Consider the following 12,865-nt stretch of genomic DNA (forward strand, 5'->3'; position numbering starts at 1 on the left):
TCTTATAATAGCCATATTTCCTAAACGTTTCAAATAATGGGCCTCGAAGACAGAACTAGTATAAAATAACTGACAGGTGTCATTGTGGACAGACATACTTTCGTCAAGCCTCTTTGCGGAAAACACTGCAGCCTTTTTGGCTGAACTCTGTAAAATCATCCATCTGAGGGCAGCAATTGCTGAGGGCATAAATCAAGCTAAATGGTTAACTTTCAGCTATGTTCTAATTAGTAGAGAACAAGGTCTTGCAATGAAAAGAATCAGGGAATAAGTGACTGTAACTGCTTACAGCTCAGTAACAAATGAGCTAACAAAAGAAACTAGTGTGAGAAGAATATGAATAATGTGTTTTATTACTTTCTCTTCTCCCAGAAATTCCCCCTACTTCCCAAATAAGTTCCTCCTGCTGCCTTCCTCAGGTGTTACTGAGTACCTGGGAAACAAACGAATGAATGAAAACACTAACTATGCTGGAGAATCTTGCCTGACAGTGTGATGCAGGTTAAGGCGAACAGCTGGAGCAGAGTGATGGGCTGATGGGAACAGTCAGTCATTTTGTTGTTCAGACTGCAAGGCACTAGAGAGTACAAACAGATCAAAATGCAAAGAGACAGCAGTACCTATGGGGTATACAGACACCATGTTTACAAAGAACCCCTTACCTCTGAGGCATGGCCAGCTGCACAACTTCAAGGCAGGATATTTATTTGAGGTTGAATTACTCTAGAGCTTGCAAACCAAATTTCAACCCTCCTTGAAGAGAAGTGAGCTCTATAATGCAGAATTCACTGACGCTTGTTTGGCTCCTGAAAAATCTCAGGTAATAGATAGGTCAGGTAAAGGAATGGGGATTCACTTGCACCTTCACAGGCCTAGTAGCAAGGAACAAAAAGCCATGGTTTATGTAGTCAAGGTAATTTGTAAAGTAAATTTTCTCCTTAGCAATTCAATTGCTAATTAGCAAATCAACTGTGCACAGCAAAAACCCCCCAAAAAATCAAACCAAAGGTCCCTTACTTGCAGAGTTAACTACACAAGTAAAAGCTGCTTAGAGCACCAAGTAACCACTGAAATTGCATAACTGAAGTCAGCCAGCCAGCCTTTAAACTCAGCCAATGAGTTCTGATTAATCCAGATGCATTCTACAGCTTCTTTCTGAATTGGAGGATGCTGGTAGGGGAACTTGAATTTATGTTCTGGTAAGGAAACTGCTGAGCTGCCAATGTCTTTATCAGCCTGACATTTCTTTTCATAGGCTACAAAAACTCAGTGGCAATACAGGTGGTCTCCTTTTTGTTGTTTCCATGCAATGAAGATCTTATGATAAAAAGAGTACCATACTGATGACAGCTTTCTTTTTCCCAAATCATGAAATGTCAGATAATCTCTTCATTGTACAAAGGCAAACTAATTTGCAGCAGAAGTTACCTCCAAATTTGTGGAATTGAAATCAGCTTTGTAAGCCTTAATAGCGTCTGCACAAGAGCAATTTCAGATCTTCAGGTATCCAGGATGCTTTGACCAATGTCCCCATATGTGATGACCCTGACAGCTTTGTGAAGAACATCCAAAGAGGTTTGCTCCAACTTGGGCTTTTCTGATCACTAACTAGGTTGTGCTGTTTCACTCATTTCAGCTAACCAGGAATTTTAGGTACTGACTCATTTTGCCTGGATTTGTTTGGATTTGGCAGATGTCTGCAGGCAGCAGACCTACTAGGCAGGTACTTTTGACAGAGAGATAGAGGCAGGAGGACTTAAACTGCTTAAAGCCAATTCTATTACGTTTATCTGCCTTCAGCCTTTAGTATTCAAGTGGAGGCTGCCCAATTGCCTGTGTTGTCTATCAAAGGTGGCCTTGACTTTGCTTTAAGCACAGACCTGCTTTTGGTTTAGACAGGAAGAATGCTTTATAGCTGCACTGAAGGCTCCCTTGGTGGGTTAACATCTGGATACAGTGCCCATAGGGTAGCTGGCAGGCAGCTGTGTGGTGAAGAACAGCTGTTTATGGCCACTGACAGTGACTGCTCAGTCATATTAGCGCAGATATAACCAACAGACTTCTTGAGAACAACACATGGGATCAAACATAATGTGCAAAAATGTATGCTTTATATTTACACTGAAATTCTTTATATGAGGCTGGGTAGGAATTTTTCTTGTAATCAGTCTATGTGACTTCAAATTTGGTCACAAAACCTGGAATTTCTACATGCAGAGAACAACACTACAGCAAAAGCATATCCTGGTAATAGTGTAATAACAACTCTTCAGATTTCTGTTAATTGTATCATTCCCTGAAAATTATTTTTTAAATGAAATTTCTCTTGCTAAGTCTCAGACAGAAAGTGAACAATAAAATCTGTCCAGTCATTTCTATGTCATCCATTAATCACCAAAACTAAAGCTGACTTTGAAACATGTCACGTGTGTATGTCCATGAGGAATTTACTAGGACAATATATCTCTTATACTCTGGTTATTTCATTGACTTCTTTATTTTTATAGGGAAGAAAATCAGGTAAAGTAGTAATGGCTCACTGACTGTAACTGACCAAAATCCCACAATAAATCAAAACGAGACTTCCAAAGCATTGAAATTATCTCATTTATCTTAAGGGAAAAAAAAAAAAGTCAAAAGCACAAAGAGCAGTTTGGTCAAATTTGATGTTACAAAACATTTTTTATATTTATTTAATATCATGTCTCCTACTCTGTAGATATACTGTTTATTTTCTGAAAAAATAATATGCAAACAGATTATTGCATAACACATCTCTTCCAATTAGCCCTGAAATATTCACTAAATTACTTTTTAACACAATAAGAAAATTGTTTTAATATTTTACGTTTAAATTCCAGAGAGTTTTATCACATAAGATATTCTGTGGAAAGCAGCACCTATTTACTTCTTTGTAAGCCATTATGAAGCTTGAATTGGCCTCTCAGACAAAATAACAGAGGTGATTAAAACACAAGCTAAATAAAGAAGCTTACTGAGTGGATTCTTGCAGAGTATTTAACTTTGCTCTGTGTGTGCGTGCATGTGTGTGTGTGCATGTGTGTGTGTAATATTTTGCATAATGGTCTACAGACCTCCTAGGATTTTGCTATTACATAGTATACATATACATAGTGCTGAGACACTGAGAATGGTATTTCACATTATGTCTATGCTTGTTCAGGGCTCACTGTCTATGTGGAATGAGTAAAAGTAATAGTAAAAGAAAATAATTCTGAAACAGAAAATATTTCATTATGCAAACAAAGAAAAATACTGTATTTTAGATTAGAGACAGTTCAAGCATATACAGCATATACATAAAGCTCAGGTGTTGGGGGTTTTTGTTGTATTAACTAAAGAAGCAGTCATGAAACTGTTGAATATTGGCTTAAAACTTGACAACCACCTAGTGCATTCTTCTTGCTCACCTTTTAAAAATACACAATCTGAGATGGATACATTGCACTGCTGGAGTTTACAATATATATTTCAAATTTACAAAAATACAGAAAAACAAGATTTCTTGCACTCAGATACTGAGCATTAACCCTTTGAGCACTAATTCCCACCTGCAACACTGCAGAACACATTCATCTGACTTACATGTGTTTATAACATTCTAACAATTATAATTGTCATCTTTATGTACACTATTAAGAAATGTATTCCTACATATTAAAAACAAAAAGGTAGAGTCTAATAAACTGCTAATAACAGAAAAACAATGGGCTGAAGTATGTTAAGATTTCTGCCACATATACACAGAGAATCACAGACTGATGATCTCTCAAAAGAATCTTCCATTTCCTCTCTGCAGCAATTACATAAGTCTGTGTTAAGACACCACAGCAAACTTTCTCATGTGGCCATACAGAATTGTGCTTTTTCTCTCATTTCTGGATGCACTGTTCACTTTCCACTGTAGACATTTTTCTCACAGCTCTATGCTCCCATTCACTTTCTGCAATCTATTATTATTCTGCACCCTTCCCATTTGTAAGAAGTGGTTTTATTTCATATAGGGATAATTATGATGCAGTTCTGTACTGTGAGTTGATGCTTTGTGTCCAGATGTTCATGGAAACATGAAAAAATTTCTTGCCAAGAGCCTTGTTAATTAGAGAATGGAATGCCCTACAATTCAGCAGAAATCATGAGCATAAAGAACTTCTCTGAAGGTCAAATTTGCATTAAAGGATGAAGACAATCCGAAATTTGCTAGGGAAGGAAATGGGTTTTCAGAAAGCAAGTGGTGAAATTAATAGATGGACTCTAAGAAGGTGGTTTTTTTTAAAATTACTGAACTTTCTCTTTCCTGACAACTCTGGACTACGTTGATCATGTAACTAAATAGACAATATCATATATACAGTGTCTCTGAACTAGAATAAGATACTTTAAGAAAATAACTGTAGTCCTCAAAGAGTTAATGGTAAAACTGCTCTACCTTAACAGATGTGGAAAGGTTATCATGGAACAGCTTACAGATTTGCTCAAAAGGCATACTTTACAAACAAGTGTAAAACTTGCTGAGACAGTTGCTATTACACCGCACAGTGTCACATACAATGAGTAGTGCATGCTCTGTAAAGACATTAGAGTGGACCCTTATCAAAGCTATCATATAACCTTATACAAAGGATTGTGCCACTTAAACTAGTGCAGAGTGATTTTTTTTCCTGTAGATTCATAATGCTCTAGATTAATATCAATAGGGTTTTTCACAGCCTTGTACAACACTTTTTTTGTTCTTTTTTAACACATGTAACACTAGAAAACAGCAAATGGTATATCCTGACATATGTCATGCAAAATACAACCAATACAGCACCAAAGATGTAATAGAGACATTACCTAGCACTTCTCTCCAACAAGAAAAAGGACAGAACAGAGACTGTACATTACATGACTTTACAGGCCATATGCTACAGAAGATCTTTAGAGGCAGTATCACTTTTGTAGATCTAAAAAGCTGCAATTTTATAAAATCCTGTTTATCACTTCTACCATAGCCACTTCTGATTAAAATCCATGGCACAGTAATAATATTTTGCTACAAAAATAAATAAGTAAAAGTTTAAGATGCTGATATGTTTATAAAAAGTGTCTGAAGATACTACAAAACAAAAGTGAAAACAATGAATGAAAATGATGTGTTTCTAAAGAAATGTTGTTCTGTATAACAAAAGGATATTGCCTCTCATATTCAATTGTCTAGACTTCATTTTCTTGCTATCTTTCAGAATAATTTTATAACTTTCTTTTAAAAATAACTTCACTTTAAAACTGTCACTATCCCTCTTTTTTAGACTCTTATTAAGAAAAAGAAAATAAAGATGAAAAGCTGTACAATTTACTGATGAGCTACACAAATACATAATATTATTCATTTTGGAATAAAAACAAAGCTAATGATGGTTTAGGGCAAAAAACACATCATGATGGCCCATGAACTACACAGTAGTTTCATTTTTCCAAGGCCCAGTTTTGATATTTCCTGTACTATCTGAGCTGTATATCATGGCTTCATGCACGTTTCCCTTGAGAATTCCATTGTGATTCGTCGTATTAAATGGCAATGACTGTGTCCGTGGGTGCATTTCAAAATGAGCTGGATGGTGCACAGTGTCACTGTCTGGCATTTTAGCACAACTATATATTACAGTACTTGCGTCGCTACTTTCGGGCTGGTTGACAGTAGGATATGGATCACTTTTTGAGCAGCAGGCCCGTCTGTGACCTGACTGGCTATCGTGTGTACTGTGGGGACTGTCTGTATGTGAACTGTGGATGCTGCCATCAATACTCGAAGGGATGTGATAGGCGTACTCTCTTTCACCTGCAGACCTATGCCGACTGAAGTAACGTGGCTTAGTTCTGCTTTTCAGACATCTGTGAATGTGCATATTGGGTCTGAAGGTTCCCTCATTGTGGACATGAATGTGAGCTTCGTCATCAAGTAGCTGATCACAGTGCATCTTTGCACAACAGGGTGTCACAGGGGAAAGGCAGTTAACGTGGTTTTGAACCGCTTGTAGGTTAGTGAGTTTGCAGTGGCTGGCCGCCGGATGATTAAACACAGCTGATTTGTTGGGACATGGTGATTCCTGAAGACAAGGTGCATGAACTTGAGTGTCACCATTGACATTAACCTTTGGGCGCACGTTAACTTGGACGGAATAGGTGTTTCTTTTGGATGGGCAACAGGACCACCAGCAATGCCATACATCATCTCGCTTTGCACAGTGATGGATCAGGATGAAAAGCCCCAAGGTCACACAGAAGGCTCCATAAAGACAGCTAAATATCATATCCAAGAAATGACCTTGAGATACTGCAAGTGCTCCAAAGGTCCAAGTGGCAGTAAACAGGAACAAAGTGAATGCTGCGGCTCGAAGCTGAGCCTTGAATGAATGCTCATTTTCCAATAAGGAAGAAGAAATCATGGGGCAGGTTGCCTGGGGAACGGACACAGAGTCTGTAATATGACCATGGCCCACATCAGTACTTGGTATTCTCTGTGGATCTTCCGTCTTTTCCTTTAACTCATACTTGCGTTCAGGATGGCGCTTCAGTTGCACGTATGTGCAGAGGAAGTAAACACAGGTGACGAGCACAATGAATGCTACTGGCCCATAGAAAGCACCGAGACTGGGCTCCCATGCCATCCAGCAACTAAAAACAACAAAAAAAGGAGAGTCAAGAACATTTTAGAGTCAAGAACATCCATCAGATGTGATGGACAACTGACTGATGTCTGACTAGTATGACACAACAGTATCTCAGAAGTTCAGATATGCTTGTTGTGGAGAAAAGAGAGTGTGTCTAACATCAATTAAGCTGAGGCATCACTTTCTTATTTTTTAATAGAATAAAATGTCTAGTATAAATTACAGATTATTAAAACTAAAATTTTCCAAGAAATGTAGGTCAGTTTAGACTCTGAAATTGCAGTGAAGTATAAGACCATTTTTTTTAGTATTAAAAATGTCAGCACTAATACTTTGATTAAAAAGCAAATGAGGCATAGTTTATAGAGTGTGTGAGCAATAGAAATGAACAGATTTCAATGGTTTGTATCAACAAACATTGATATGAATTCTTAAGCCTGAAGATTGTTCTTACAGAATTTTCTTCTTGCCAGAGAACATCCTGAGTACCAAGAGAGGCTGCAAAAAGACTTCCAGTTGGACAGTCACCCCTTTCTGCAGTGAGCGGGCCCAAAAGATATATGCCATTTCTGAATTCTGCACTGTTTCCAAAGTTCCTAGGAGTTAATTTACATCAATCTGAATGTCCTCAGAAAAATTAAGGAACCTGATAGTCTCTCTGTGATACGTTGGTAGCATAATATCATTGTAGCGTGACCACAATGGTCTTTTAGGCTTTAAATAATATAACCATAACTGTTCTAGAGCAGCTTAAAGTAGTTCACAGGCCAGTATGAGTCTAACAGGACTGTCTTGAGGATGAAGACAAACACACATGGGGGAAAAAATGCTTCTGGCTGATGAAATCCTAGATGGAAACTGGGAGAACATGGGTCAAAGGGAGAAGGTATATTTGCCTAGTTTTGGCTCTTCTCTATGATCTGCTTTTAGCCATGGTTACAGATAGGGAACTGAGCTGGCAGTATAGTCTAGTACAGCTGTTATTAGGTTCTTATACTTTAAGTATTGCATGGATTTCTGGAAAGAGGAATAAGTTACTTTCCTTATCTCTTGGACTAGGACAGGAAGTAATGGGCTTAAACTGCAGCAAGAAAAGTTTAGATTAGATTTTTTGAAAAGTTTCCTAGCTGTTAGGACAATTAGGATAATAAGCTGTTGAAATGAAGTGTGGTCTATCCATTATGGGAGCATTTAAAGCACCTCAGATAAATAACTGTCAGGAGTGGTTTGGATATAGCTAATTTCCCACTGGGTCAGAAAGACAGACCAGGTGATATGTCATTATCCATTCCAGCTCTAAAAGTGACACTGTGTGACACTTCATACTCATTTAGGCATGCGTGATTAGTTGCAGTCCCTTCAATTCCAGTGAGGAAGCTTCTGGTATCACATTCTTGTCAAGCCAGGAATTATCTACAAGTTACTATAAAAAGAGCACAATGACTTTTTCTCCCAGGCTGAGAACTTCTCAGCTAAATAGAGACAGTGCCACTGGGTATTATCACAAGAAACTTCAGAATAATGACTTTGAATTTTTGAAATCTGAAACTTAAACAAAAGCATACATACACGTATTAAGGAACTTAGAAACACTCTGAACAGTATATAATTTGCTGTCAGACAGGCAAATGAAAAGATTCCCTGAAAGATATCTGTGAAAAGTTACCACCTATATTTAATTGGGGAAGCAGAGAACACAAAGCTACGTGCATATTTGAAGTACATTTGAATGCTGCATATTTGATGCCAAGTGGAGAACGGAATGCTCCCCAGCGGAACAGTATCTTGGGATGCTCTTATTTCAAGTGGAATCTCATTGTGGATCATTTAAAAAATCAGTTGTGTAAAAAAGTTCAAGTTTGTGCATCTACATTTACTGTACTAATACTATAAAAAATGAGTAAGGCACGTAACTCGATATGCTGCCATCGAATTAGAAGCTGTTTTTTCACTCAGTCTTACAACCATCCTTCATCTGTCCCTTGTTTTCTGGACAGACGGGGGTACCAGGTATTGATTTGCTATATTAACATGATTAAAGAAGCAAAACCTCTGTCACTGCACCAAAATGAAAAACATCTCACATTTACGAACATAAATAACAGTCTTAAAATATACTGTTGATTATAAGGGACTGTTTAATTGGATAAATTTGAAGAACTATATGAATGTGAGTTGGGCCCTAGGCAGAGCAACCCGTTAGCCATGGTATGCACTGATTTCTTACCAGAATCTAAATTTCAATTACCTATAAAAATGGCTTTAAGGAGGCAGATGCTCCCTCACGAACCATTCTCCTTGGTTGCCACTTTTCATGCCCAGAACATAACCAGTTTCAAGTGTGTTTCAATAGATGCTCAAAGCAGTAACTAAGAGTGATGTCCTCCAGAGTACTAGTGCTGCCAGAGTACCAAAATATCCATTAGTGTGCCAGTCCTTGCCATGCTGATCTGTTACACACAGTATTTAACTTTGCAGTCTAATTAACTTTCTGCTACATTTGCATGGAAAGACTTATTGTAGTTTACTGATATCTCATGTTTCATGCCAAGAATTAATAACAATGTGATGCCTGGAGAGCTTGTGGAGGTCTACTGAACACTAACTAGACACGAGAGGACTATGTCAGGATTGCAAGACTTTGTGACTGAAATGTTTCCAGGTGGTGAAAATCCAAAATATTTGGTTTTTAATGGCAGAATGGGGATGGAGAAGGTGGGTTAGAGATTTGTACTTGTCCTTTTTTTCACATAATTGATATAATTTTGCATAAACTGATACCCAAAGGATATCAATTCAAGGTAGATAATGAAATGAAAATATTTAATTAACTAATAGCTCCATTAAATATGGTATCCATTAGGTATTTTTAATATCCTTTCACTCATTCAGATGTAAATGAAGAGTAATTTTGTAAATGAAAGTGATTGTATTGCCAGTAATGGAGTCAAGTCAGTAGAGGTGAAGTAGCAAGCCCCAGATTAAGACATTGCTCTCTCACAGCTAATATTTATTAAAATTTCATAACAAATATCATCCCAAATTCCCTACCCTTTATGAAGTCAGTTACATTTATTGGCATAAGAAAATGTTTTCCTTAAAAGTTTTATGATAATAATTTATACTTACTATGGTGCATTGCCTTCAATCCCATAATTATTGATATTGGTTGCTGCTGTAATCCCACATATAATGAAAGGAACTCCACCACTAATCAGGTAAAATCTGTTGAGAGATAATAACCAATATTTTAATTTGCCTGACTTGTAGTCAAATACTGCTTTTTAAATAACTGTACCTTCTTGAAGAATTTTGAGAATAAAATATTGCTGAAACATTAAACATGTCCCTAAAACCAGAAAAGCAAAGAATAAAATATTGTCACAATAAACACTGTACTTTATGAAGCAAAGAGCAGAAAGCTTAATATTTAATATTTATATAGACCCACTTTTAACAAACTCTTTATTTGCAACTTTAGTAAAGGTAGTTACTGTTACAGTCATGTGAAAATCAAAATGTCTAGTGACAGAACCTACATTCCAAATAAAGTTATTCCACTCACCTAGATATTTATATTTAATATTTATTAAATATGCAAGCATCATAAATTAAAAATATTCAGGCAAAGCTGCTGTATTCACTTTAACATGAAAATGTTCCCAGGGAAATTCAGTGAAATCACAGAAACGTTTTCCTAACTTCCAGATAACAAAAGAAAGGAAGATCAGTTAGTCAAAGAGAAAAGGGGCAGTTCACTTGGCAAAATGTTTTATTTTTTTCTGCACAGGGAACAATCTGAAGAAATCAGGAGGATTAAATATCCCTTTGCATATACCCCAATTACTCTGTCAACACTCAGCCTTGCAAATGCATTAAAATGTGAAAGCTACTAAGACTTCAGCAAGATCTCATAAATATCCAAGAAAAGTGTTAATCTTTCCATAAAGACTTGCATTGTAAGACACATAGTTTCACACTCCTTTAACTGGTTAAATGCCACTGAGCACTTGGAAGCAGTGGTCATTACAACGTATGATTATCAGGCTACAGTATGTAGCCAGGGGATGTGTCACCAAAGTTGGCATCCTGCATGCCTGTATCCAAATTCAGAAAAATAAATCATCATCACATTTTCCATTTATATAAGCAAAACACAAAATTATGCATGGAGCACAGCACTTCCATCAGTGTGGTCTCTGAGGTGGAGAGCATCAGTCCCCATTCCTACAGCTGGAAGGAATGCTGCTCAGAGGCAAAAGGAAAAATGTTCCATTGCACCTAGAAGCTCAGCTGTTTCTCTGAAGATCCTGAGTCATTTCCTGGTTTGATCAATAGTCCTATGTCGGCAGACAAAATTAATTTCTTTTCAAGCCACTTCTTTGGTTTGGAAGACAGTATGCAGGGGAACAGACACTTGCCAGTCACAGCTGTTAGGCTGTCCATCAGGACTAATAGGAACTTGGTAACGTGTGGGACACGTTCTGATCAGAATCTGGCCACAAGTTTTCCATAATGCAGTATAAATATTGGGAAATTTCACAGTCATTGCAAGGAAGGATTTTTACAGAAACAGAGCAATAATAAGACTAAATAGATCAGCATATAAATCAAACACAGAATTCGTTTTAGAATTTCTTAGCCTCTTTTCCCACCTCCTTCTGAAGCAGAATTAGGGGTCAGGCCTCAGAAATTTTCATGTTAACATTTACAGCCAATCTTTGTCTAATGGTCTAAGCTGTAAACAGATCAGAGAAAATTGTCCTCTGCATTCATCAAGAAGCCCTTCAGATTTTATAAATTCAAAGTCATTGAATATATATTTTTTCTTCAACTTGGCTTATTCTGTAGAGCTCAACAAATTCCAATGAACATGCTGCCTCCCTACAAAATCCATTCATTCACTGCAGTTTAATGATTGTACATATCTTTTGACTTGAGCATGTTGAATAAGCTAGCTTAATAGCTTATTATTATTTTTAACACAGACATGTTCAATGGCATTTTTGAAATTCAGGAAATTACTAGGGTAAAGCAATGAGGCATAGAAAAGTTCATCCAAATTTATCTAAGAAACAGTAAGGAGCAGAAAAATAGGAATACAGAAGCAAGTATAGGAAACTGCACTTCAAACTCATCTGAAGTGATTACACCATAGAATTTACCTACAATGCAACCTATAATTTCATTTTCTGCAGTGCCACCACTTTTTACAGTGCATATACATTTAAATCAATCCTTATCTAAACTTTCAGACAAGCCAGTATTTGGGTCTTAGATAATCTACTTCATATCTCAGACTTTCAGCAGGCTGCTGAACAGTACAACAGTAGCATCAGATGTTCTGGAAACACTTAGCTACACAGTGCTTCAGAAATGTGGCAAAATCTAGCCAAATTCCTGTCATGGCTCAATGCTAAGGACAAGAAAATACATTCTAGAAATGACAAAAGTTGAAGTCAAATCGTTTCAGTGTACCTGAGGTGCACTGTACTGATATCCACCACAGCACACTGCCTGCCCTATCTCATTGGGGGGAAAACAACAAGTAAAATAGGAAATAAAAATGACAGTGTATACAAATTCAGTGGTGTATTCAGGATTCTTGAAGAGTGAAGGGAAAAAAAAAAGCTGTCAAATGGAAGAAAAGTCAGTAAGAGAGGAAAGGGATTAAAACAGACCAAATAGAAAATACAATCAAAGATACAGAAGTTAAATTGTAAGAACAGAAGTGCATACTCTAGTCCATTTGTGTGAACGTGTGGATACCCTAAACAGTATATAAAAACCAGACTAGAAAGTCACCAAAGAAAAGAAACATTGATCAAGAAGTTCCATATACATGTTAGGAAGTACACTCAAAAGTAATAAATTTAGACCAGTCTTTCTAAACACTATTTTCTATGCAATCATTAGTTGTTATCAATTTCTTCTTTTTCACACAGATGAGAAGATTAGGACAAATAATTCTGAAGAAAAAAGCTACAGTAGAATTGATAGGGCATGAATAAAAAGTGACAAAAATGCAGATAATAAATAGGTATGCTTCATACCTCTAGAAAACCTTTTATCTAAGAGAATCAAAAGGCTTTATAACATTAATTAATTTAGCCTTACAGCCCCTTGTGTTCGATAAACATTATTATTCCTGTCGCACAGATGAGAAAACACAGAGAGATTAAGTGTCCAAG

General features: G+C 36.8%; 1 protein-coding gene across 1 annotated transcript in view; it reads right to left on the reverse strand.

Moving 5' to 3' along the window:
* Positions 1 to 2,657: 2,657 nt before the first annotated feature.
* The window catches only part of LOC113982579 (adhesion G protein-coupled receptor A3-like), a 261,837-nt gene continuing 251,629 nt past the window's right edge, over positions 2,658 to 12,865 (reverse strand). The window contains exons 18-19 of the mRNA XM_027710970.2: positions 9,804 to 9,899; positions 2,658 to 6,678 (exon numbers count right to left, since the gene is read on the reverse strand). Of these exons, the coding sequence (XP_027566771.2) occupies positions 5,457 to 6,678; positions 9,804 to 9,899 (1,318 nt within the window). The 3' untranslated portion in view covers positions 2,658 to 5,456. The remainder of the gene's footprint in view (positions 6,679 to 9,803; positions 9,900 to 12,865) is intronic.

Source organism: Pipra filicauda, unplaced genomic scaffold, assembly GCF_003945595.2.
Source record: "Pipra filicauda isolate LSUMZ 115617 unplaced genomic scaffold, ASM394559v2 scaffold15_size4787011_pilon, whole genome shotgun sequence".
Taxonomy (NCBI): Eukaryota; Metazoa; Chordata; class Aves; order Passeriformes; family Pipridae; genus Pipra; species Pipra filicauda.